The sequence below is a fragment of the Hoplias malabaricus genome, chromosome 3 (assembly GCF_029633855.1).
Source record: "Hoplias malabaricus isolate fHopMal1 chromosome 3, fHopMal1.hap1, whole genome shotgun sequence".
NCBI classification, from domain to species: domain Eukaryota; kingdom Metazoa; phylum Chordata; class Actinopteri; order Characiformes; family Erythrinidae; genus Hoplias; species Hoplias malabaricus.
Genome location: NC_089802.1, coordinates 59,403,276 through 59,427,654, shown reverse-complemented (window position 1 = coordinate 59,427,654; position 24,379 = coordinate 59,403,276). Strand labels below are relative to the sequence as shown.

General features: G+C 37.5%; 1 protein-coding gene across 1 annotated transcript; it reads right to left on the bottom strand.

Annotated features, from left to right (window-relative positions):
* Positions 1-727: 727 nt before the first annotated feature.
* On the bottom strand, positions 728-19,597 carry dpt (dermatopontin). Its single transcript, XM_066666036.1, has 4 exons — positions 19,066-19,597; positions 3,374-3,499; positions 2,375-2,482; positions 728-2,231 (listed from the first exon to the last, which is right to left on the bottom strand). Exons 1-4 carry the CDS (start codon positions 19,356-19,358, stop codon positions 2,165-2,167), a joined length of 594 nt encoding a protein of 197 aa, XP_066522133.1. The 5' UTR covers positions 19,359-19,597; the 3' UTR covers positions 728-2,164.
* Between the last annotated feature and the right edge of the window lie 4,782 nt (positions 19,598-24,379).

Below are 24,379 nucleotides of genomic sequence, written 5' to 3'. Positions count from 1 at the left end.
TTGGAGGAAGGAGTTTTGTATTGAAATCTTTATTTGTTTCTCTTTGTTGAGATGGTTTTAAGAGTCTTTTGTTTCAAAAAGCTGAAGAGGGGAAAATAACTACAGCTTACTTTAATAATGTTGTCTTGTATAGTTAAAGGAAGCATAAGCAAAATGTGCCTCGTATCTGTCTTGAACACTTGAGCAACCTGATATTCACCCTTCAGTAACATTACAAAAATATACAGTTCAAAGAGGGTCTTAGGGCTATGATTAGGGTAAAAGATTTTGTTTTTTGACTTTTCTTTACTCTCACACAAGTTGTTTTTCTACTTCTCTAAAGATTATTCCAAAGAAGTAACAATGCTAACTCAACTATGGGTTTAGGCCATTCAGAGTCTTATTTTGCAGATGTTGGGTAACAATACCTCAGTGGCGAGCTTAATTGAACGTAAGTTAATCCTCTGTTGTTCTGTTGATTACATGTCAGTGCCATTCATTTTAACATTTACCTCAAGAGCCTGAGGGAAATATGTCCAGGACACATTATAGTCAGGCTTAAGAATGGCCTCCAAACCCAAACATCCTCTTGTAACCTGTAATTCACTTTCATTCTGCCTCTCACACTCTCTCCCACACATCAACACATAAATCGCTCAGCACTAGCACATAAAACACACACACTTCTTTGCAACAATTAGTGAGTGGACAACATGCTTAACTCAGAGAGGAACTTGTAAATGTATCTATTTATTTATTTTGGGCACATGAAATTAGTCCCTGAAGAAGGACAATTCATTCATTCATTTTGGACAAAAAAAAAAAAACAATGGCCCCAAAAATGTGTGCTTTATTAGTTCTTAGATGGCTGTCTTAAACATTTCATAGAGTATATCAAATTCCAAAACAAGACAGATGCTGAACCTCTCAATCCTACTTCTACATTGTAATTTAAGTTTAATTAAATTGCCTTGAGTCTACTGTGTTTGCATTAAGTGTAATATACAGGTTTTATTCTGACAGCTATGCAAGGTATAATACATGTCTAGTATTTTAAGACATGTATTATACTTTGCATAGCTGTCAGAATAAAACCTTCCATCTTTTTTGCCTATTCATATTTTGAAATAAATTTGAAATACCAGCTCATTTGAAACTGTCAGTATTTCATGACAAACGGATGAATAGATTTAAATTAAAACCTTTTCAAGTGAAAGATAAAAACATATTTATTTTGACAGTGATACTTGGACTTAAACCATCATGCTAATGGCAAATCAATATGACATAATCTATTAAGATGCCTAGGATCTCATTGCCCTGGCTTGTAACTCATTCACTCATATTTAGCAGGCTGAAGTTTCTCCTCAAGATGTCACTAAAAGCAGATTTGGCACTTTCTAAGAGCAGCACTTCCAAACAATTTCTCAGTACCAGACTGTGTCTCAGTAAATAGTGAGCTGAATATATTGGGATCATTTGACATTATTTTAAATTAAAATTAGTATGTTATACATTTCAGTTTTGTTGTTAGTCAACAAATTTCATAATTTTATATTTTTATTTGGTAGATTGTGATTATTTATAGCATTTAGCATGCTTACTACCTCTGCAGGCTCAGGCTACTGTTTTAACTTTGCAGACACAAGAGCTAATGTGTTAGCTTGGGCTTAGCTGTACAATCTTCTTGTTAAACATTATTTATTGAGTAATATTACAAGGAATGATTTAATCAGTATCAAAACTAGATGAGTAGAATAATTCTCTAAGCTGATTTTCTAGGTTTAGTTTTGGTTAAAATAGTAACCTATGTGGGTAGTAGGATGCAAAATTGTCTCACTAGGTACTGGGACAAAGCTTACATCACCTCTTTTGTCTAAACTAGGGCTTAAATCTTAGTTTATGTTTAATATAGAGTACATTTTAGAAAAAAAAGCAAAAAACACAGAAAATGAAATAATTGTGGGATTGTCTGGATTACATGTCATAGAATGAACAGAATGATTCATGCAGGAGTATATAAAAAGGATTACATTTAGGAGTTTATAATGTGTACAGTGTGTGAACCTTGAAATGAATCAGGTAAACTTGTAAAGTTATATGTACATTAAATGTGAGAGTAGAAGAGCAGGTATAACTAGGTGCACATGAAATGTTTGGTGCTTTAAAGACTTAAGGGGTGCATTCAAAAGTTCTGAAATGCACAATCAAAATCTGTCATCCTACAGATGATGTACTTCCACTGCCGATCCCTGCAACAGAGTGAAACATTGTAATCAGAGAAAACAAAATTCAGTTCATTGTTTTCCTGCTACACTGTTTATAATGTCTGTGGATCCTTCACAAGGGCTGCAAAGTATTTGTGATCACTTTGAAGTAAGGAACTCATGCATACCTGAGCACTCCACTGAAGGTGGTCTGAGCCCCTCTAATGAAGTAGCCATAGGAGGGGATGACCATTTCTGCCTCTTCTCTATAGTATTCTGGAACCTCATTGGTCTTCCTATTTAACACAAACAAGGGGAGAATTTTTATGTTAAATTCAGGAATATACTACGTATGCACATTCCTTTGCCTAAGATAGAAATTAATTTAAGAAAAATTAGCAAGATTCAAGCAATGTGATGTTTATTCTCGTGATTTGTATAAAAACAATCACAGAAAATGGGTATTGTTTTGCATACAATTGACTTGTTTTCAACTACACTTAATATGAATAAAAGACACCATATCATCAATAGCTTGCATTTCTGTTTACTTACTGTTTACTCAAGGAGTGTGTTGACATATATATATATATAAAATTAAATTTTATATTATTTTATTTTATTTTATTTTTGTTTACATTCAGAAGCTCTGCTTCTTTTAATGGTATGTTTGATGAGAAAAACAACTTTTGTTTGTAATCATTTGTAACTTGATTTGTTGAGTTTTGTAGCACTTTCGGGCTTTATTTTCATGCAGTTTACATCTCCAGAATTTAAAGTAAGTTCCTACCTAAATAAATGGAACCAGCAAAGAAAAAAAAAAAGTTAATATATGGAGAACAAATAAAGAAATATCCTGAAAATAGCCACTTTGCTTTTTCATTGTTTAGTGACACCAGGTTGTCGTAAACCCATTAGAGCGGTTTCCAGCGCACAATCAGACTGGAGAGCTAGTAAATGGTGAGGAAACATCTGAAATTTATATAAGTGTTTTTTTATTACAATCGTGAACCTTGTTCAGTGTCATTGGACAGCTCAACACACTTGGAGGAGAACCCTAAATGCAGAATTATGTTACTCTTGAACCGCCCAGCCACAGAACACTGCGGATTAAAATACATGCAATCTGTCCTATCTGAGCTTATATCTTTTGAAGCACAACTACTAAAACTGTTGGAAATACTCACCAGCAGGAGTATGGACATCTGCGACTATAGTGGCAGCAGTAGAACTGCCACTCTCTGTCCAACACAGAGGGAAAGTACTGACTCTGTATTCCAGCCACTATACCATTGTTTGTACATGTGGAAGACCTGCAAAAGGACATTACAAATTACAGTCTCTTTATTGACCAAGTGCAATGCTGCACTGAAATAATCTAACATCACTCACACAACTCTCTTCATCAAAGACACATAAGGACAGACTTGCATAAGAGAAGCCTTGAGTCAAAGCACAGGTTTAAACAATGTTTGTAGGCACTTGTTCATTCAGTACTTCATTTGAATCAAGGGTATTAATAGGTAGTTTGCCCCACTTCACAGCAGTAACAGGCTTTATTGGGAAGGTGTTTGTCTAGATGGTGAAAAATAGCTGTACAAATTCGATTGTACTCAGCTCAAAGAGGACAAATATTTCTGGAACAAACACCAAACCAATTAATTGCAGATGTATTGGATGTTGGTCAATTATTTCAGAAACACAGTTACTGCTCCACAGTCAAATGCTGGGAGTTCATAACCTTTCTAGTCCACACTTGGCATTGTACATAATAACTTTAAACTTATCTGTTCCAGAGCTTATCATTCTATTGGTTGATGCTTTTCTTAATAACAAGGCTGACATGTTGAGTTAATGTACTGTCCAATTGTTCAGGTTTATCAGAAAGGCAGATTTTTTTCACCATTCATTTCACCATCAATTTACCATAACGCGTCAGAATTCTTGTGAGAATTTTTTGCTAATCTTATCTTGCTTTTTATCAGCTTAGTAGACTACATTAACAGCATTTGGCAGATTCTCTTATTCAGAGTGACATACAATTATAATCATGTTACACATGCAGGCAAATGTAACTTTAGGCATCTTGCCCAATTGCTCATATCAGTGTAATGTATTTTTGGAATCAAGACTTGAACTCCAAAGGTTTCACTCCAGGAGTGAAATAAGAGTGAAACTGTATATAAATGTGTGTTAATTATCCTCAAATAGTTTTATTCCTCAGCTAGTTTTATACTGTTCATATTCTGACTCTCCTGATCATGCTCTACTTGCATGTTTCCTGTAAATTCACAAATAGGCCAAGAAAAACCAAAGCTGATTTTACAAGGGGACAAAGCCACTAAGCCAAGCTCATTTAATGGAGTCTGATTATGTGAGTCTAAAATAGGCAGCAATATCCTTCATACCACATTGCATTTACATTTTTAGGAGATATTTGGTTTTACTTAGGTAAAAATACACATTTGTTACTCACCATATGACACTATAATTTATACAATAATAACATGGATAACAAGTCCTAGGATTAGGAATTGAATTATTAGGCTTAGGATTATCATCTTAAATAACACTATAATTCAAAACATTCATTTTAGTCACTCTCAAAATCCTTTTTTATTTGTATTTTCTACATGAGCACAGCAGTTATAACTCACACTCAGTGAAACTTTCATATAGAATGGACAAACACAAATAACTACTTGTACTTGTACTTGTTTTTACATGAATTTACATAAAGTCAGTCTTCTGCTGTAAAGTTACTCTTATGGAGATATTCTCTTTTTTTTTGGACATGTGAGGTTTGTTTGTGCACAATTCTCTCCACCTCCCTCCACCCCTCACTCTCTAGATCTTTGCTTGTCTCTGGAGATGGACCACTTTCTTGGCAATATTTAATATTGTGACTTTGATTTGCGCTCTGCTTAAGATGACATTCTACTGGGACGTGCAAATTGGTGGACAAATTATTCACGGTGACAGCCCTGTCATGACAAAGGACTGGGGCTGCTGGTGGCAGTGGGTTGTGAGTGGGACAGGCCTGATGCTGGTGGACATGTTATGATGACAACATCCTGTTTGGGCCATACACAAGCAAAAACCATCAACAGTCTTGTATTTACAGAAAACCTCTTAAGCATCTCCTGCTTGTCAGCCTCCTTTCACACCACTATAATTAGTTTAAGGTCTGAGTTGACCCTGAGGAATGCCAATTTATCAGTCCATTAAAACGTCACAGTTATTGACAGATTAAGTCAATTCACTGTGCTGTCTGCTGTGACGTGCATCACAACAGCAGAGCAGCACAGATAATGCTTGGAAATGTCAAAGAGTAACATTTACAGTTAAAGAACTTCCAAACTACATAGGTTACAATCAGTAAGAGTATATAATCCCAGTCACAGGAGATTATTCTAATCTCAAGCACTGAAAAAAACTCCAGAACATCTTTATTTAAGTCAAAATCACAAGATATTTATTCAGATCTTAATCCTAAGGCTTATTAATTACAGTACGTGTTTATTAAATGATAATAACAAATGATTCAGAATCTTTCATTAGTATTTTTGAGAATGAGTAACTACTATACCTACCTCTATACATATCACTACTGTAGGAGAAGTATGGCTTGAAGCACTTACACATATAAGCAGATGGTTAGCAATGTGCTGAGGTTTGTTGTGTGGTTGAAGTCCTGGTGGGAGATAGAGGTTTGTTGTGGTTGGCCTGTTGACACCCGGGGGAAAGATATGAGAATAAAAGTCTAATTCTCTCTAGTCCCTTGGCTGTGAGACTGATACCTTCCTGACAGGTGTCTTGACTACAGGCCTTTTTGTTAGTTCTCCTCAGACTGAAGGAGAAATGACAACGGTATGGCACAAAGCAGCACTTGACCTTGATCTCCAAGTCTTTTTTTAGATTCAAAGTGCCTAATGGAACCGGGCCCAGTTTCCCAAAAACATCAGTGTTTAGACCCTCTTAACAGGGAGAGAGAGTGTTTTATGTGATGCTTAGTCTACTGCTTAAGAATCATCTGCTTTTGGGAAACCCAGGTCTGCCTTGTTCCTTACTCTCTCGCTCACACATCTACTCACATATATATGGATAATACCACAAATCGCAATCCTAAAAACTAGAATAAAAAAAATAATTATAAATATATATAAAAAAATATATATATAATAAATATTAAATATTAAATATAAAAATACAAATGAAGTTCATGGTCATAGTATAAATGTCTGTATTATGTTATATTGTCTAGAAATATAAAAAAGAGTGGTAAAATGGTGTAAAACAATTAACACCAAAAAAGTTACATAATGAAAGATATGCTACTGTATGAAGTTACTTGACTTTTTTCTTTTCAGGCCACAGCATGAAAGAGTATGCTAACATTGTATTAATAGCACCCCATTCAAGATCTGACCTTTATTTGCTGATTCCCAGCAGGTGACAATGTGGAGGGTACTCTTGCTTTGTCAGGGCTCAGCTGGTTGGGGCCAGGCAGTAGGAGGTTGAGGCCACACGGTTCCAGCTCAAAGGAAATCTCCCAAAGTGGGCAGATTTGAGCGCGGATCAGGCAGACCCATGCTGAGCCCAATTAACTCAGAAGCAAATCCCCCTGTGTGCCCTGAGAGCAGGAGAGCTACAGCTTCTTTTAGGACCCAGCGGCCCTGTTCTCCTGCCTCTCTGAAGCTCATCCCAGATAGCAGGCAGACTCTTCCTGTCCCTGCAGGCCATGTGTAGTGTTATAGTAAGAACACACTGACCCAACAAACGCCACCATACTCTGATGTTGCAATGTGATAATGAAAACAGAGAGGGAGAGAATGTCTGCATGGGGCTCAAGAAAAGTATGAATGGAGGTGGCCCAATAACAGCTTTAAATGGGTAAATATTCAAGAAAAATGTGTATGAGTGAGAATTATCAAGAAGAATATAAATGGTGGAGTGTTCACAAATGATGTAAATATGGAGAACATTTCAGAAAGAGGGAATATAAATAGAAAATGGGATAAAAACCTATTTACACTCCTTTACATTTACAGTATTATTAAATATTGATATAATTTTTAATTGTCATAATATTCAATATAATCATTCATACATTGTCTATAACCACATCTCCAATTCAGGGTCGCTGTGGGTGCGGAGCCTACCCGGAATCACTGGGTGCAAGGCAGGAACGCCAGTCCTTCGTTGGGCGAAACACACACTCACACCTACAGACACTTTTGAGTCACCAAGCCACCTGCCAATCTGTGCTTTTTTTTGTTAAAAAAATAGTTTGTTGTTGTTTTCTTAAATGTACCTAATGTATACACGTTGTGCTGGCTCACAGAAAGTGTAGGTCATCTGACTGAGACTGTGTGAGTCAAATGCAGTGATATGGTGTCACACTTCAGAAACATTTACATTTACATCTCGCTCTGTATGTCAGGGACAGGATCATTGGTGGCTTTGGGCATGCGTGATTCATCTGCAGTTTGGACGCAGGTGGAGTGGTTGTGGGTCTGCATGTACTGGAAGACTGACTGCCAGTGAGTGCTTTGGGAAGGGGGAGAGGCTAACGGCAGCACCTGCTGTGCATTGAGGACAGAAGAATGCAGAAAAATATGTGCTGTCACGTCCAAATGTCCAAAAGTCTCCAATAACACCAGAAAAATGTACTAGATTTGTCGATAATTGCTTTTTTGAAAAAAAAAAAAGTCAATAGAGATGTCTAAATACTCGCTAAACATAGCGACAAAGTCATTAAATTGGCAATACAGTATTCCTTGAAGTATATTTTATAGCAAATATTAAATCAAAATGAGGGCTATTGAATCTAGGCCTTCATTTTTAACTTTACAGGTGCTGGTCTTAAAATTAGAATATCATGAAAAAGTTGATTTATTTCAGCAATTCCATTCAAAAAGTGAAACTTGTATATTATATTCATTCATTACACACAGACTGATATATTTCATATTATATGACTGATTCATTTCAACTAATGAAAACCCCAAATTCAGTATCTCAGAAAATTAGAATATTACTTAAGATCAACTGAAAATATGAACATGAAAAATATGAGCATGTACAGCACTCAGTACATAATTGGGGCTCCTTTTACCTGAATTACTGCAGCAATGCGGCGTGGCATATGGTCAATCAGTCTTTGGCACTGCTCAGGTGTTATGAGAGCCCAGGTTGCTCTGATAGTGGCCTTCAGCTCTTTTGCATTGTTGGGTCTGGTGTATTGCATCTTCCTCTTCGTTAAGGTCAGGCGAGTTTGCTGGCCAATGAAGAACAAGGATGACATGGTCCTTAAACCAGGTACTGGTAGCTTTGGCACTGTGTGAAGGTGCCAAGTTCTGTTGGAAAATGAAATCTGCATCTCCATAAAGTTGGTCAGCAGCAGGAAGCATGAAGGTCTCTAAAACTTCCTGGTAGACGGCTGCATTGACATTGGAAAACACAGTGGACCAACACCAGCAGATGACATGGCACCCCAAATCATCACTAACTGCGGAAACATTACACTGGACCTCAAGCAACGTGGATTCTGTGCCTCACCTCTCTTCCTCCAGACTCTGGGACTTTGATTTCCAAAGGAAATAACTTTGCACCACTTAGCAGTAGTCCAGTCCTTTTTGGAAGCAAGGCACTTCTGATGCTGTCTCTTGTTCAAGAGTGGCTTGACACAAGGAATGTGACAGCTGAAACCAATGTCTTGTATACATTTGTGCGTGGTGGTTCTTGAAGCACTGACTCCAACTGCAGTCCAGTCTTTGTGAATCTCCCCCACAATTTTGAAAGGGTTTTGTTTCACAATCCTCTCCAGGGTGTGGTTATCTCTATCGCTTGTACACTTTTTTCTACCACGTCTTTACCTTCCCTTCGCCTCTCTATTAATTTGCTTGGACACAGAGTTCTGTGAACAGCCAGCCCCTTTAGCAATGACCTTTTGTGTTGTGCCCTGCTTGTGTAAGGTGTCAATGGTCTTTTGGACAGCTGTCAAGTCAGCAGTCTTTTCCATGATTGTGTAGCCTACAGAACTAGACTGAGAGATCATTTAAAGGCCTTTGCAGGTGTTTTGAGTTAATTAGCTGATTAGAGTGTGGCACTAGGTGTCTTCAATATTGAACCTTTTCACAGTATTCAAAATTTTCTGAGATACTGAATTTGGGGTTTTCATTAGTTGTTAGTCATAATCATCAAATTAAAAGAAATAAACACTTGAAATATATCAGTCTGTGTGTAATGAATAAGTATAATATACAAGTATAACTTTTTGAATGGAATTACTGAAATAAATCAACTTTTTCATGATATTCTAATTTTATGACCAGCACCTGTATATGTATAAAATTAGTCAAATAAGGGGAAAAACCTTTCAATTGTGTACACATCTGCTAGTACCCCTATAGGATTGTAATAGTATGTTAGCTCTAAGCTGAGGCCTAGAAATGTCAGAGTGCAGCCCACTGTTGAATTTGTTGTTTTGTTTACAGTATTTTATCATGCCTATTCTCTCTGTTCCTTCCTAAACTCTTCCCTTGATTTAACTTTTCAAGAACAAAAACACCCACACTTTTAGTGCCCTGGTTGCTCCATTAGTGTAGACAGTTGGCAGTTGCTTAGGTCTATTCACAGTGTAAGCTTCTAAATCTGGTCAGCGACAAACACAGCATGCTTTGCTCAATAATAAAGCTTATGTTGTTCCATGCTGTTCAAAGGAACTCATAAGCCTGTAATTAGTCAACATGTTCCAAGAATTGGAAACTTTGGAATGAGAATTAAATTGAGCACTGGAATCACAGTCATTTGTTCAAAAGTTTTAATACTCCCAAATACAGTGAATGGAGTCTTGAGTTTCTAAAAGGCTGAACCTTTATTCTTGTGCTATTTGTAGTTCCAAATCAGTACTCTCATGTTTACAAAGTTTGCTTTGATCACCAAGGAGGATGAATATAATGGTTAATTTAACTAAACAGCAAAGAAAAACAAGAAATATATTAATTCTGTTGCTTCCTTTACAATAAATCTGCATACTTTACAGAAATTATTGTCCCATTGTCATCTGAAAGGTCTGTAATTGCAGTTGAGTCCTCTCAACTACTGTGTGATGATGTTTGTCCCCTTCCTCTCTACTTTTGTGTGTGTAATCACACACACACACAAACACACCGTACACTGCGATCATTACCACCACTGGCATTTATTAATGCAGCAAAACTAGCAATAAACACCACAGAATGTAAAGGTCACCAGAGTTGCACAATAAGGATGTTTAGAACATGTTTATAATGAACTTGTGTTACCTGTTTATAAGTATCTATTAATGCCTTCATAATATGTTTTAATACATTTATTGGGTATTACAAACATTGCTACCCAATTACTCAGACCCTCCTCCAAGGCCCCTTCAGACCCAAATACTTATCAGACCCCTCTTCTGAGACCCCTTTAGTCACTGAGCTCCCATTTGCTCCTCCTCTGAGAACGCTTCAGACACCATCTACCCAGCGGCCCCTTGACTTAGACCCCTTTAGACCTCAACTTCCCATCAGCTCCACCCTTGAGACTCAAATTACCCATAAGACCTCTCCACTGAGATCCCTTATAAGGTCAGACTGAGTGTAACTGTCACTATGGCAATTTCTGAGAGCACATCTATGGCATGTGCATTGTTAAGTAAGTAATGATTCTCACATTGTTTTCTTACATTGTTCAATAAATTTGAAACACTGTAAAGTAATCTAAGGTCAGAAATCCAAGAAAGAATTATTGGCCACATCACTAAGCAAAAAAAAAAAACTCAGGTGCAAGGTGCCTCTTAGCTATTGTAACAGAACTGAGCTGTTAGTGTACTTCTCCAAATACGTTAAGCATGGAGAATGTCTAACCAATGATGTTTAATGTGGTATGTGTTTCTGGCCGATAAAAACAGTTTGAAACACCACTAAAAATCTGTGGACACCTACTCATCTCACATATATTTTGAAATCAAATGTATCAGTAGAAGGTTGTTTATTTTGACCTCTACTTTTCTGGAAACGTGTTACAATATGTGTTGTAATATGTAAGCCAGGGTCACACAGCATTAATATAGCCACACAAAGTGCATTTTGTAACATTTTCAGATGTTTCTGAAATGTAACAAGACAGTATCACAATTCGTTTATTATATGTCTGTATCACAAGTTAGTGTGAGACTGGGGTTTTTGGTTTGGTGATTTGAATTAGTAAGGTCAGTTACTCATATAGTTCTTGTTCCCAAAATCCACTCCAACTCATCTCAAAGTTATATACTTCATAGAACACAGTTACCTTGCTCCACAGTCCAATGCTGCTGGGGCTTTATACCCAGCTAGCTGACATGTGACATGTGAACACAATGACCTAAAACTCATCTGAAGTTCCCCTATGCACATGTCCACAATAGTAAATTATATAAGCTATATGTGCAAAAGTGCATGACAGTGTATGCAATGATTGCACTTTAAAGCTGAATTTACCAAATAGGTTGCCCACAAACAATTAGGCCATTACGGTGGCCTAGTGGTAGAAAAAGTAAGTTAGCTGGCAAACTAAAATAATGTTAGCTCTTTGGTTGCATGTGATGATTGAAATTAACCTGGTTATGTTGTTGACACACTCGAATACAGTGAAATAATTACCATTATACTGAAGACAAGTATTTATCAGGAACATAGTGAAAATGTGTAACTCATTAAAAGTGTAAAATAGCTCTATGAGGGCGAACAAAGATGTAACCAAAGACTAGGGTAAAGCAAAGAACTATCTGGAGTCATATGCATGTGTCATTTCAGACCTATTTTTTTTCCATTAAGTCTTGCTTTTAAATTCTGGGATGTGAATGTCATTGTAAGCATTGTAAGCATTGTGAGCACTGATGAGCTGAACTAAATGTTTCCAAACAACTTCCATGTGTATGATGTGGAATGGTAAGTATAAGAGTAAGTAATAAGTAAGTCTTTTTAAAGAAATCATCTTCTTCACGAGCACATGCTAGGCCTGTTGTTGAGTTTTGTTTATGCTAGCCTGGACCACAGTGCACTCTTTCTCTTAAATTCTCTTAACTGTTTTATCCTCTCCATATAACAATAACATACCATCTGAAATGAGCTAAAGATGTTCCAAGCACATTGTTACTTTATACTGGAAGAATGAAAGCCTGCTGCTGGGCTACAGTTTTTATAATCCCTCACATCTCCAAAAGGAAGTATTGCCTGTGTCTCATCTGGTCTTTGGAGTGCTCACCCAGATTAAAAAAAAGAAAAAGAGAAAGCAGTAAGTTATTTTTACCATAAAAATATAGTAAACAATATTTAAAAAAGCAAATATTGAGTATTTTTCAATTTTATTCTGAAGTTTATGCAATCACTTTATGCTCCAATAATTGGGTCACCTGCTGGGAGTGGCCAAGTTTAAAAGAGGTTTCAAACCAGATTTTTAATACAGCCAAGCCTTGTAGGTGTTTCATAATGTGAAGGAGAAATACTAGAGAAAATGACTAATTGAAAGATTAAGAATTGTGATATGATTTTACAAACCCCATTTTGTAAAATTCAATAAAAACAACATTTTTATAACCTTGAAACTTTATATACCTGACAACATACAAAGAAAAGACTTCCAATGTTTTCAGTGAACAACATGATTGTGCTTTGTAAAAATGAACATATTTTGAATATGATGCTTGGACAGGGACAAAATAGCAATGAAAAGTTTATAGAAAATGTATGTCACACTGTTGTGAAGCATTACCCTAGAAGCAGGTTAATACAAAAGGAGCATTCAGTTTTTGGAAGCAGGATAGGTAATTGCTAATCACTTTATGCCAAACTTAATGAAAGAGTTTTCAACTAGCTCACACAACATTTTCCAGTGCATTCAGAGCCTTTTATCTATGCAAGAGCCTCTGCTCAGATTGTCCTAAACACAGTAGAAACATGTCCTGCGGTCAGAGACAGAGGTTTTATTTTGTTGTCATATGCTAATGATGAAAAGGACCAACCAGAGCTGGGACTTCCAAAAGCATCTTAGAACAAAGAAGATTCCTAAGTGGTAGAATGAGAATCAAACGGAACGCTCTCTCTCCTTGTTAAGATGTTTTCGGGAAACTGGGCCCAGACTGGTGTAAAAGCCAACATTTGTCATGTAATAGGATGCATATCTGAGACGTTTCTATTGATGTGGAGGCAAACATTGGATTTTTAGAAAGACTTATGCTGCCATCAAGATAATGTCTGTTCTTGGAAAGTCCATGGTTATTTCAGCAAGACATGACCAGGCCTCTTTCTGAACATGCAAAAAACAGCATAGCTTTATAGACACAGAGTGCTAGTTTCTGATTGACCTGCCTGCAGTCCAGATCTGTCTCCTCTGTGCATCATCTGTGCATCATGAAGAGCAGAACAGTGACCACCACCTGTTGAGCAGCTGAAGTCTGGTGTCAAGTCAGTATGGGCAACATTTCCACTTGTAAAACCTTAGCAATTAGTATCCTCAGTTCCCAAATTATTAAAGAGTGCATTTAAAAGCAAGGTGATGGAACACACTGGTAAACATTGTTGTTCTCCCCGTGTCTGCGTGGGTTTCCTCCGGGTGCTCCGGTTTCCTCCCACAGTCCAAAAACACACGTTGGTTGGTGGATTGGTGACTCAAAAGTGTCCGTGAATGTGTGTGTGTCTGTGTTACCCTTTGAAGGACTGGCGCCCCCTCCAGGGTGTATTTCCGCCTTGCGCCCAATGATTCCAGGTAGGCTCTGGACCCACCGTGACACTGAATTGGATAAGCAGTTACAGATAATGAATGAATGAATGAATGTTTCTACATTGCTATTTAGGGATTTTATTTAGTTTTAATACAATTTAGTTTATTTAGTTTTATTTACAATTTATTAAGATAACTAAATAACTCACATTGCACTTTGTAAAATCCTAAGTCTGAAAGGCTTAAAATGTAAAGTAAAATGTTAAATAAGATTTTGTTAACCAAATAACATTCTGCAAACTGCATGACAAAATTATAAAACAACTTTTGTAAATTACAAAACTGGTCCACATCTGCATGCTTTCTCATAATGTGACAAATTGTTACTTAGAAAAGGAAACAAATAACTATATTAAATTGTTAAAAGAGTAGAAAAAGTCACTGAACTCTGAATTATGCCCAAACGTGCATTTATTTATTTATTTATTTATTGTTATAAGATGAAATGTGTCTTCCAGGTTTAATGCATACATGCCAATGAATCATCCCCAGTATCCCGGGAGCAGTTAGGGCTTAGGTGCCTTTCTCAGGGGCTCCAAAGTAAAAATAAGAAGCAATCCACAGGTATTAAAGACGTCTTGGCAGTACATCTGGTTTCTGGATACCTCAGAACTGGAGGTGTGCTATTACTGAAAACGGTCTAAATTCATGAAATTGCAGGAAACTGGCTTATTTCTCTTTATAACATACACTATATTTACAAATGTCTTATAATTAGTGAAATGACAAGCTCTAAAGTGTAGAGATTGTGGACACATGTCCAGTTCATACACATCTTTTATGAACTCCACGAGATGAAATGAAACGAGATGCTCTGGAGCAGGAATTTAATTTTACCATGTTGAATGACAAGCCCCCAGCTCTGGTCTCTGTTGGTAAAAAAAAACAAACAAACCTAATCATCCAACATTTATACCTGAGCTAACAAAATGCTCTTGTGGCTTTACTGTAAGAGGTCGGTTCACACCTCCACTCACTAGCAGGGGGTCTGGGCTGCACAGGAAAAGCTCTCAAAACTTAGTATCCCAGAAGCCCAAGAGCTAATTAGTGCTGATTGAGGCTGATCATACACACCTACTGGGCTCTGTAAAAAAGCCTAACTCAAACACAGTTCAGTGCTGCACCATTTTATGGGGGCAGATGGTATGGTACAAAAGATGTAGAGAAAAGTAAAAGGACAGAAAAAAAAGAAAATAACAGAAAGTCTAATCAAGGGAAAAAACTGTAACTATATAACTATAGTTAAGTTTAGAAAGTTTGGATCGCAAGAGTGAGCTGAACTTAAAGGGTTCAGCTCGCTGGCTTTAAGTTTATTTATTTCTCTAAAAAACAAAACCAAAAATGTACACTTTAGTTAGCAGTGTTTCAGTGTCAAGGCTGATTTTAGTTTGGGATTATTATGGTACTCCTTTGTTTGCAGATGCCATTGTCAGCATTTCCTTTGTTTGCACTTCCCGCCTTTTTTAAACCTCCATTTTGAGTCCACCTCCTATTAATACCCCTCATTTCAGGAGAGATTTCGGATGAGCAGGTGTCCACAAGTCTCCTGGTGTAGAGTCTTATAAATGGCATCTGTATGTTTTTTTTGTTTGTTTTTAAGTACATTTTTGGTATCTTCTTTTAAGGGCTTTTTCATTTATTTCAATTCTGAATGTGTGTTCCAAACCCGTGACCAAATGGTGATGTGGCATGAAAGGTTTCTGAAGTGGTCTGGGATATAACGGACCCTCAGTGAAGCTTAGTGAAAGGATTCTACCAGACACCAAAAAGGAATTTCTTGGACAAGCTTAAGGACATTGAGTCCTTTTCCTTTAAGAGTCTATGGAGATTTGCATATTTCTGCACAGACTCATCTGATGTCCATGCCTGGTATCCACTCATAAATGCACCCCCCACACTGCCACCACCACTACCTCCATGAATGTGTATTGTGTGGCCAGTGGTTGACTGAGCGCTATCGCTGAGGCAAAGTTAAATGACATGTGGAAGTCTTTCCTCAACCAAAATGCCTGTTTGTCTCTTCTTAGCTCAGACTGTTTGGCTTTCCACTTTTTTCCGCTCCATGGTAAACAAAAAAATTCTGATGTTAGCACAGCAACCACCATCCCCAGTAAAACAGCTGTGCAGTGACATTTTAATGGCTACTTTTCACTAACACTCAGGAGACTTAGGTGTTCCAGGTACAAACTGGGTTCAAATGGAACATGCAACAAATATGAGGCTTTAACACAAGGGTCCAATGGCCATAAATGATAAGCATTGGAAAATTATTTTACACATTCCATAATCATATGCAGTGTACTTTGCACATTGTAAAGTCCAAAGTACTGTATACAATACAAAGACTTTCCATCCATTTCATCAGTCATAACAGCCATTTACAATTACAAGTTATTAATTTTTCATCATCACTCAAAGAATCAGAAAATGACCAGCCTTTGAAAACTGCAGGGATATCTCTAAAGTTCAGTCTTAAAAGTTGGTTGCATTACAGTTTCAATCCAAGTAATCCCAAACACCTTCAGTGATGCTGAGGTCTGGCGTGTCAGAGTGTCCATGATTCTTACATTAGCAGCAGGGTGAATGCACGGTGGTCTCTGAATTTTGCACATTGTTTGAGAAAGTTGGGCAGCAAATGATCAGTAGTCTGCTCTCTGTGTATCTGATCAGCAGAGCTGCCTGTTGAATCTGTTTCAAGTATGAGGTCAGCTGAATGGCTTTTAAGGGGTGTTTGCTCTCCAGATGTTCTATATTTGGCTCCAGAGGTGAAACACATCTTAAAGTTATAAGGCAAAGTTTTTGTTAACTAAGTTTATTGTTTTGTTTTGGTTAAGAAAGACTTTTCCAAACATTGTCTGAGCTTAATTTTCTACTTTTTCCGAGCTAGACTGGATAATCCTTCATTGAGGGCAGGCAGTACACACTGCCAAACAATGACTCTATCCTTGTGTTGGATGTGGAGTTTATTTTTAAATCTAAGAAGAATTCTGACTGTGATTTGTAATTTATTTGCATCTGTATTTATTTGTGCTTGTCCATCTATGCATCTCACCACTGAAACTCATATTCACACTGTTAGAATAGGTTAACACTCATATAATGCACACAGTACAGACACGTTTGCAATAGAACTGAGAAAGAACAAGGCTAACATCCATCTGTATAAATCCAGACTTGAGATCTCATTTATAAAATGCTAATATGCGTAGATTTCAGCTTAAATAGGTGAAAATGTATTTTTATGCAGTGATTTAATATGAGAATGTGATGGAGAGATGAAAACCATTTCTTAATCTGACATAGGAATGGCAGCAACAGTGTGCTATAGATGTTACAGGTCACAATTTGTGAACATTCATTTATTCATTATCTGTAACCACTTATCCAGTTCAGGGTCGGGGTGGGTCCAGAGCCTACTTGGAATCATTGGGCGCAAAGCGGGAATACACACTGGAGGGGGCGCCAGCCCTTCACAGGGCAACACATATGTTCAGTCACACCTACGGACACTTACGAATCGTCAGTCCACCTACCAACGTGTGTTTTTGGACTGTGGGAGGAAACCGGAGCACCCGGAGGAAATCCACGTGTACACGGGGAGAACACACCAACTCCTCACAGACAGTCACCTGGAGTGGGACTTGAACCCACAACTTATGAGTCCCTGGAGATATGTGACTGGGACACTACCTGCTGTGCCACCGTGCCGCCCCAATTTATGAACAGTGAGTTTTAACTAATCATTATGATATAGAATCAATATATGACAAAATAAATTTACTTAATGAATGAGGCCCCTGGTCTTTTATACCATCAGTGTAGAAAATATGTCTCCAAATTGTACATTAAAAGGACAAATAAAATAGTTTAATTTTAAAGCTAAGATAATGGAGCAGTCGATTTTGTCGAATTTGTATTGGTCCATTCATTTTGAATATTTAAGACAATAGAATATTTGAAATTCCCTAAACACACACACACACACACACACACACAAAATAAAACTGACAACATGAAGAAACAAGATTTTGTTCCACCTGCACTGATATCCAAGACATTGAATATAATATCCCCCACATAGGATCAGGAAATGGTACTGGCTGCAATTTTGCTGTAATTCTCCACCTGCTTTTGGCAGCTGGTTGGGGAGATTGGGAGGCACGTAATGTTCAGGTCAGAACACACTACGCAGACCACCTTCTGCTGCTCTCCATTTCAATGCATGTCCTCAGGAAACAGACATTCACATACACAATCTTGTAACTGTGAACTGTGGGGACATTACATAGACGTCCATTTGTTTTGTAGAAAATTAACGGCATAAGTAGTACTTGCTTAACCATAATCTTAACTCAGCCTTAAACATGTACTCACCATAAAATGTGATTATTTTTCATTTTTCCCCACAAGTAGACCAATACCCACAATATTAGTGTGTAAGAAGGTTTTGGTCCCCACAGTATGATATATTTCTCACACACACACACACACACATATACTCAAAGGCTGGGATGGTATGTACATTTCCTATAACAATGACTGTGAAGGGACACATTCAGATGTTTAAAAAAAATGTATACACACATAAATCATTTCCCCACACATTTTATGTCAATTTTATTTATTGCACTTGTATTTTTACCAAATAATTAGCTACACTCTTATACTTTATTGTCAGAGACCATGTTGTCAGCTCTAAACATCTGTTTCATACTTGCGTAACTTCAGAGTAACTCAGCTGCTTAGCATTTTAGTCCATGTAGTCACTGAAAAATAAGCCTTACTGAATGTCTGGGGACTTAAATCATTTGAAAAACTTACCAAAAATACAGCTGTTTACGGTTTAGATTCTACATGCAAACATGCATGGTCCTTGCAATAACAGAAAAAAGACAAATAACAAAGTCCTCTTACCACAAAGAATGAGAAGTCATATGAATATGAAAAAAAAAACAAGGAAATGATAAATGTAAATGCAATTTTTATATTCACAGAACTAAAGAGTAGATCCTATGCTCAAACAATGTAGACAAATGAAGAATGGAGATACATGGTTTTCTTTGGAGTCTTAAAACATAGGCCATGGACTTACCACTCCATTCCAGCACGGTTGATGTCGTCCCACCAGCAGTCCGTGGGCTCCCCCAGGGTGGAGGGTGTCGGTTGGCACTCGAAACTCCACAGACGATCAGATCCCTCGTCCTCACTGAAGAAGCTCTTGATGGCCACTAATGCCTCACCATGTGGGCACTGAAAATTAAAACCCTGTCGCCATGTGTTGACCCACTCCTCATCATGTAAGTAGTTTGGCTGGGCACAGGTTGTAGAGGTCAGCAGCAGGATCAGCAGGGGCAGTGTCCGGAGAGAGAGGACTGACTTCATCATGAACTAGAACACTGAGAAACCTCTGACTGCTCACGCTGTTGTCTGCTCGCGTTTAAGCTTCTCCGCTGAGTGTTTGCTGTCCAGATGTTCTGTATCTGGCTCCGGAGGTGATATGTAATTTGCAGCCCCAGCTCACAGTTATGGTTAACTAAACCTTTTTTCCTGTATGTTTAGTTTGAAGAGAGGTTTCCAACGAGAACATGCAAGACTGCTTTACACAGGCTGAGCTCTAGACGCTTTAAACGGAAATCTCCCAAATGGATGTCTGTAAAAGCAATGAAAAAAAAAAAAGAGGAAAAGCCCAAGACTTGCCAAGTAATGATGCTATCCATCCGCTGAATACAGTGGGTTCAGTCTCGAGTTCATTACATTTTATCAGCCTGACATGAGCTTTCCTGGGAAAAGCTTATGTTGCTTTGGAAGAAGATGCCGGGAATATTAGAAAAGGAACATTCTGGACAAATGTTAGTGCTACATTGCTAAACCCTAATGTTCAAAGTAATTAATTTAATTGAGTGATTGTAACTTAAAAGTAACTTAATTATTAAAAGTTTCACAGAATTATACAATTCAATTTCAATAATTTCTTCTTTTTTAGTTTGTGAAACTGTAAAATTTTGATTTAGATGAGTCCTGTTTGTGGTTTTAAGTAAAAATTGCGAGATGTAACTGAACTTAAATGTTGAGTCACAGACATAGAAACAGTGCCACATTTTCAGCCGAGATGGCGGCTGGTCTGGAGTTCACTGCTTTTAGTGAATTTGGGCATGTTCATGTGTTTATTTCAGAGCAAAGGGCGGTGGCACAACAGGTAGAATCACTGTCACATAGCTCCAGAGTCTATTTGAGTTTATGAACGTAATCATTTTATGGCAACTATTTGTTTAGAGTTCTGCTAAGTTATTCGGGTTTACAGTGTATTCCTGAGCATGTTCTGTCACATCTTTGGAGCTTTGTAAACACGCCATAAAGCCCTATTACTGTCCCGACACATTTACTTGATTAATGACTTGTATGGGATAGTAAGTCAAACTTTGACCTTCTGTGTTCTTGAGCCTAAAAACCTTAATGACTTGTTCCTCTACAAGCCTAAATGACTACTGCTGTCACAACAAAGTGACCTAGCAGTCCGTCTGAGTGTGTGTAAATATGGAAAAGTAAATCTGGGATTGTGGTATGGTTTGACAGAGGAAAATGCACAGTGTGCTGGTTAATTCATTGAAAAGGTGTTTCAAGGCCAGCTTAACCTTTACAAATGGGGGAGTCACCAATCAGGTATAGCCTGTGTCTTTTGAATGTTTATGGCATATATCAATGAGGCAATGATTTCTAAATGTGCGTATACTCACTTAAAGAATGCCCAGTCATTCCTTTATTGCTTATGAATGTGGACTTTGTTCCATTGCTGGTTGTAATAAGTTAATCTAAGTTAATATAATTGTTTTGCAGCACCCTTGAGGCTGTTCCTCTGGAGGAGTTATATATACGTAAAGGAAACATAGATGATTCTGGTGAACTACTGTTCTCACAGCAAAACAGCCCCCCTCTCAAGTGTTTGTGCTTGTTCAGAAGCTCTGCAACTTTTACGGACGAGTGTTAATTTTGAGTACAAAAACCAGCTGTAGCTAAAGTTGGACTTGTCTGTAAGGTTTTATTCACTTTATTCACTTAGTTAATTTAATTTATCCCACAAACTCATTTCTATCTCAAGCTAGCAAGGCCTGTGCACATAATGCAGAGCTGAATTAATGCCATGCTTCTCGGAAATGCACTGAACTTTGACACAGTGAAATGCAAGTGCAAGGAATATTATTGTGTGTGCAGGTTCTCTTGCACTTCAATATGATAATACTTTAGCATTCCTGGTAACAGATCTTCTACATATCTCTTATTCTCTGTCATCTCAGAGATAAGCCTCACTCTTAGATCTTGTACAAAACAAACAAGGCTCTGAAGAGTTTAGATAATAAACACCCGTTACTACTTTTTAAGAACCTTTCAAGTTATCAGGGTTTTCTGTTGAAACATTAACTGATCTCACCAATAAAAGGACGGCAGGCACGCTAAACTTCGTCCTAACATGGCAACCTTCTGGCCAACAGCAATACAATGAAATGCAAAGGAGGGTTTGAACACCTAGAAGGAATGACAAGCAAATGACAAGGTAGCCCTTTAATTCTCACATGAAGGTGACTCACATTCCTCCATCCAGTGGGACAGGGTTATGTAATCATACTACTACTATTACAGGACCTGTATTATCTGCATCTTGACCATGGTCTTGAAAGTCAAGCGTCTCAAAGGTCAATGGCCTGTCCTTGTCAGCTTGAAATTGTACAACACAACCTCTGCACCCTTGCGACACACACAGCAATGACACACACATGCGTACACACACACTTTCTCCCGTCCAACTGTTACAGCTGCAGTGCAAACACAATTTGAATACAACAAACAGAACAAATAATCTGTAAACAAATGCATTTTGTATATTTTCTTTCTGGATTAAAGTGTCCATACCATGAAAACGGAATGTTTTCCTGACACACAAAACAAATATGCAAACATTTTGCAAAAGCTATGAAAATAAAGGTTTAAATACAACAACATGTAAATAATTGTAAAATGTTTTAGTGCATTAAACCAATATAAACTGACTTTGTGTACAATTATGGACATCAGGGGGAAAGAATTAAATCATTAAACAATCAACATGAGGACTGTAAAATAAATAAATAAATGAAACATATTAGGCTCATTCACTACATGTATGCATAGGGCAATCTGGAGCAACTACACATGAGCTTAAGGTCACTGTGCTCAATGCTATATTTTGACTAAAGAGGTATAAATACAAGCAATGGGCTGTGGAGCACTGGAACTGCATTTTCTGGGGTAACAGAGCACCTTTAAGAACATTTAAGGAGATGATCTGTGGTGTCTGTGATACAAAATTAATCATCCAATAATAGCACTTGACCTTACTAATGTTCTCCTTATCAAATGTCATCAGATCCTCGCAGAAATGTTCCCACATCTAGTCTTAAGCCTTCCAATACGAGTATAATGTCAAAATCTTTACATTTTCGTGGACAAAAGCTACAAAGAATGTAAATACTTTATTGGGTACAACAATGGCCTTAACATCCTATTGTGGACTTTAGGTTACAATGCTTTATTTTTGTAAGGAGGAAATATTAATATTTATGTTCAAAATAGAACAGAATAACCTTGGAGAAGCAATGAGATGGATAAAATGTGAAAATCATTAAACAGGTCAGACAGACAGGGGTTAAAATATTGTTTTGGCAGATAATTTACATGTTCTGAAGTGATGTGTTAAATAAACTAATTCTAGTTGTGTTCATTCTGAAACAAGAAAGTCACTCCAATGAAATGTTCTAAATATACACTGCACAAGTCTAAGAATAGGTGCAGTGTGCGAGTCATGTCTGTCGGAGTCCCTCACAAGTCAAAATAGAGCAGTTCACAAGAACCTGTATATTTAGCCTGATCACTCCATAAAAGGCTCCTTAATTCAGGACATTTATGCTCAAACTATTAAATAGTTGCTTAAATATGTTACATGACAAAATAAGATAATAGACTCTACATATATTTTGCTAGTAGACCACACCCGTAAAGGCTGGAATGGGGAGGTGAACTCAGAAGTCGTTGAGGAGGTGTTCAGAGTGACTTATGAATTCACATGAAGCCGGACTCCCCCGCTAGATAGATGAATACAAGAAAGGGGTGGAGGTGGGAGCAAGTGTGTCCAGTGCGGAAATGACGTGAGTTGGCAGGGTATATATAGAGCTGAGAGGAGGAGATCAGGTGTGGTCTTACTCCCAAAATTATGATGTTACATAAGTTCACAAACTACACCAAAGAAGATTTTTTTAAAGGTAAGAACAACAAAGCTGGGTAAACTTCAGCAATGGACTGAACTGTAGCTTAACAGAACAAGACCAGCCAAGCCTAATTCTGCCGGAACCCCACCAGCTGCAAAACATTTGTCACACAAGTGTCAGCTATATTTCATGCACTTTTCATATTAGAAGACCTTGAGAGTAATTTAGACAGATGGGTAATGCAATGCCATAAAATATTACATCTGTTATGTTTCATGCAATATTTCATGTGATCATGTCTCATAAAGAACACATTTGGAGGCCTTTTCACAAGAAGAAAATATAGGATAATTAAAGATATAATGTACTGTTAAATCCACGACCCTGAATTGGACGATCCATTCATTGTCTGAAAGCGGTTTCATTCACATTATATTATAATGGATGTATACATTGCAAACATGCTAGAGAAATGTATTATTCACCCACTTTTTGAGTCAATACACCTGACTCAATACAAAATAACATTTAATGAGAATGATTCATTCATTAATTGCAGGGTGATTACAAATCACTATGCCTATTTCGTCAACTCTGTTGGGTGATTACAACTGCTCCGAAAGTTAACCCTGGTACTATTATGACCCCTCCCCACTGGCCAGATTCTTGTTCAGTCAGTCAGAAGCAAATGACAAAGCCTCAAAACATATTTGTTGATGTTATTGCTTTGTATGCTTTCTAGACACGCTTTAGAGCTTGAATTAATAGAAATGTCAGAAATAATCCGAAGACAGCATAATTCTCCCTCTATAACAAAATTATTCAATACATGTAAGATTAGCCTAGCTATCATTCCACAAGGCTAGTTCAAACTTAGAAAACATAATATGTTGTTGTATCTTTCACCATTAGCTCCAGCAGATGAGCCTTAATGCTTTGTGCATTTGTAGAATGACACATTATGGGTTCTAGGTCAGTGGGGTGAAGGCTGGGAGATGGCTGTGTATAAAATCAGCAGGCCATTTGCAGCTTATGTCAGTGTCCCTTTCAGTCAACTCTCCACACCTTTTGTTTCTCTCCCCAGTCTCTCTGAGTCCTATCTAAACCCAGCCCTATCTGCCTATAGCAGGATCCGTGTCTTTTCCTTCAGCCTCACAATTAACCACTGCC

Bases quoted from the DNA above. Each gene is read 5' to 3' on its own strand.
- dpt (XM_066666036.1), bottom strand. From the start codon at position 19,358: ATGATGAAGTCAGTCCTCTCTCTCCGGACACTGCCCCTGCTGATCCTG. The intron at 3,500-19,065 runs GTAAGTCCATGG...GTCCTTTTGCAG, and splicing joins AACCGTGCTGGAATGGAGTG to GTCTTCCACATGTACAAACA. The intron at 2,483-3,373 runs GTGAGTATTTCC...TGTGTTAAATAG, and splicing joins AGATGTCCATACTCCTGCTG to GAAGACCAATGAGGTTCCAG.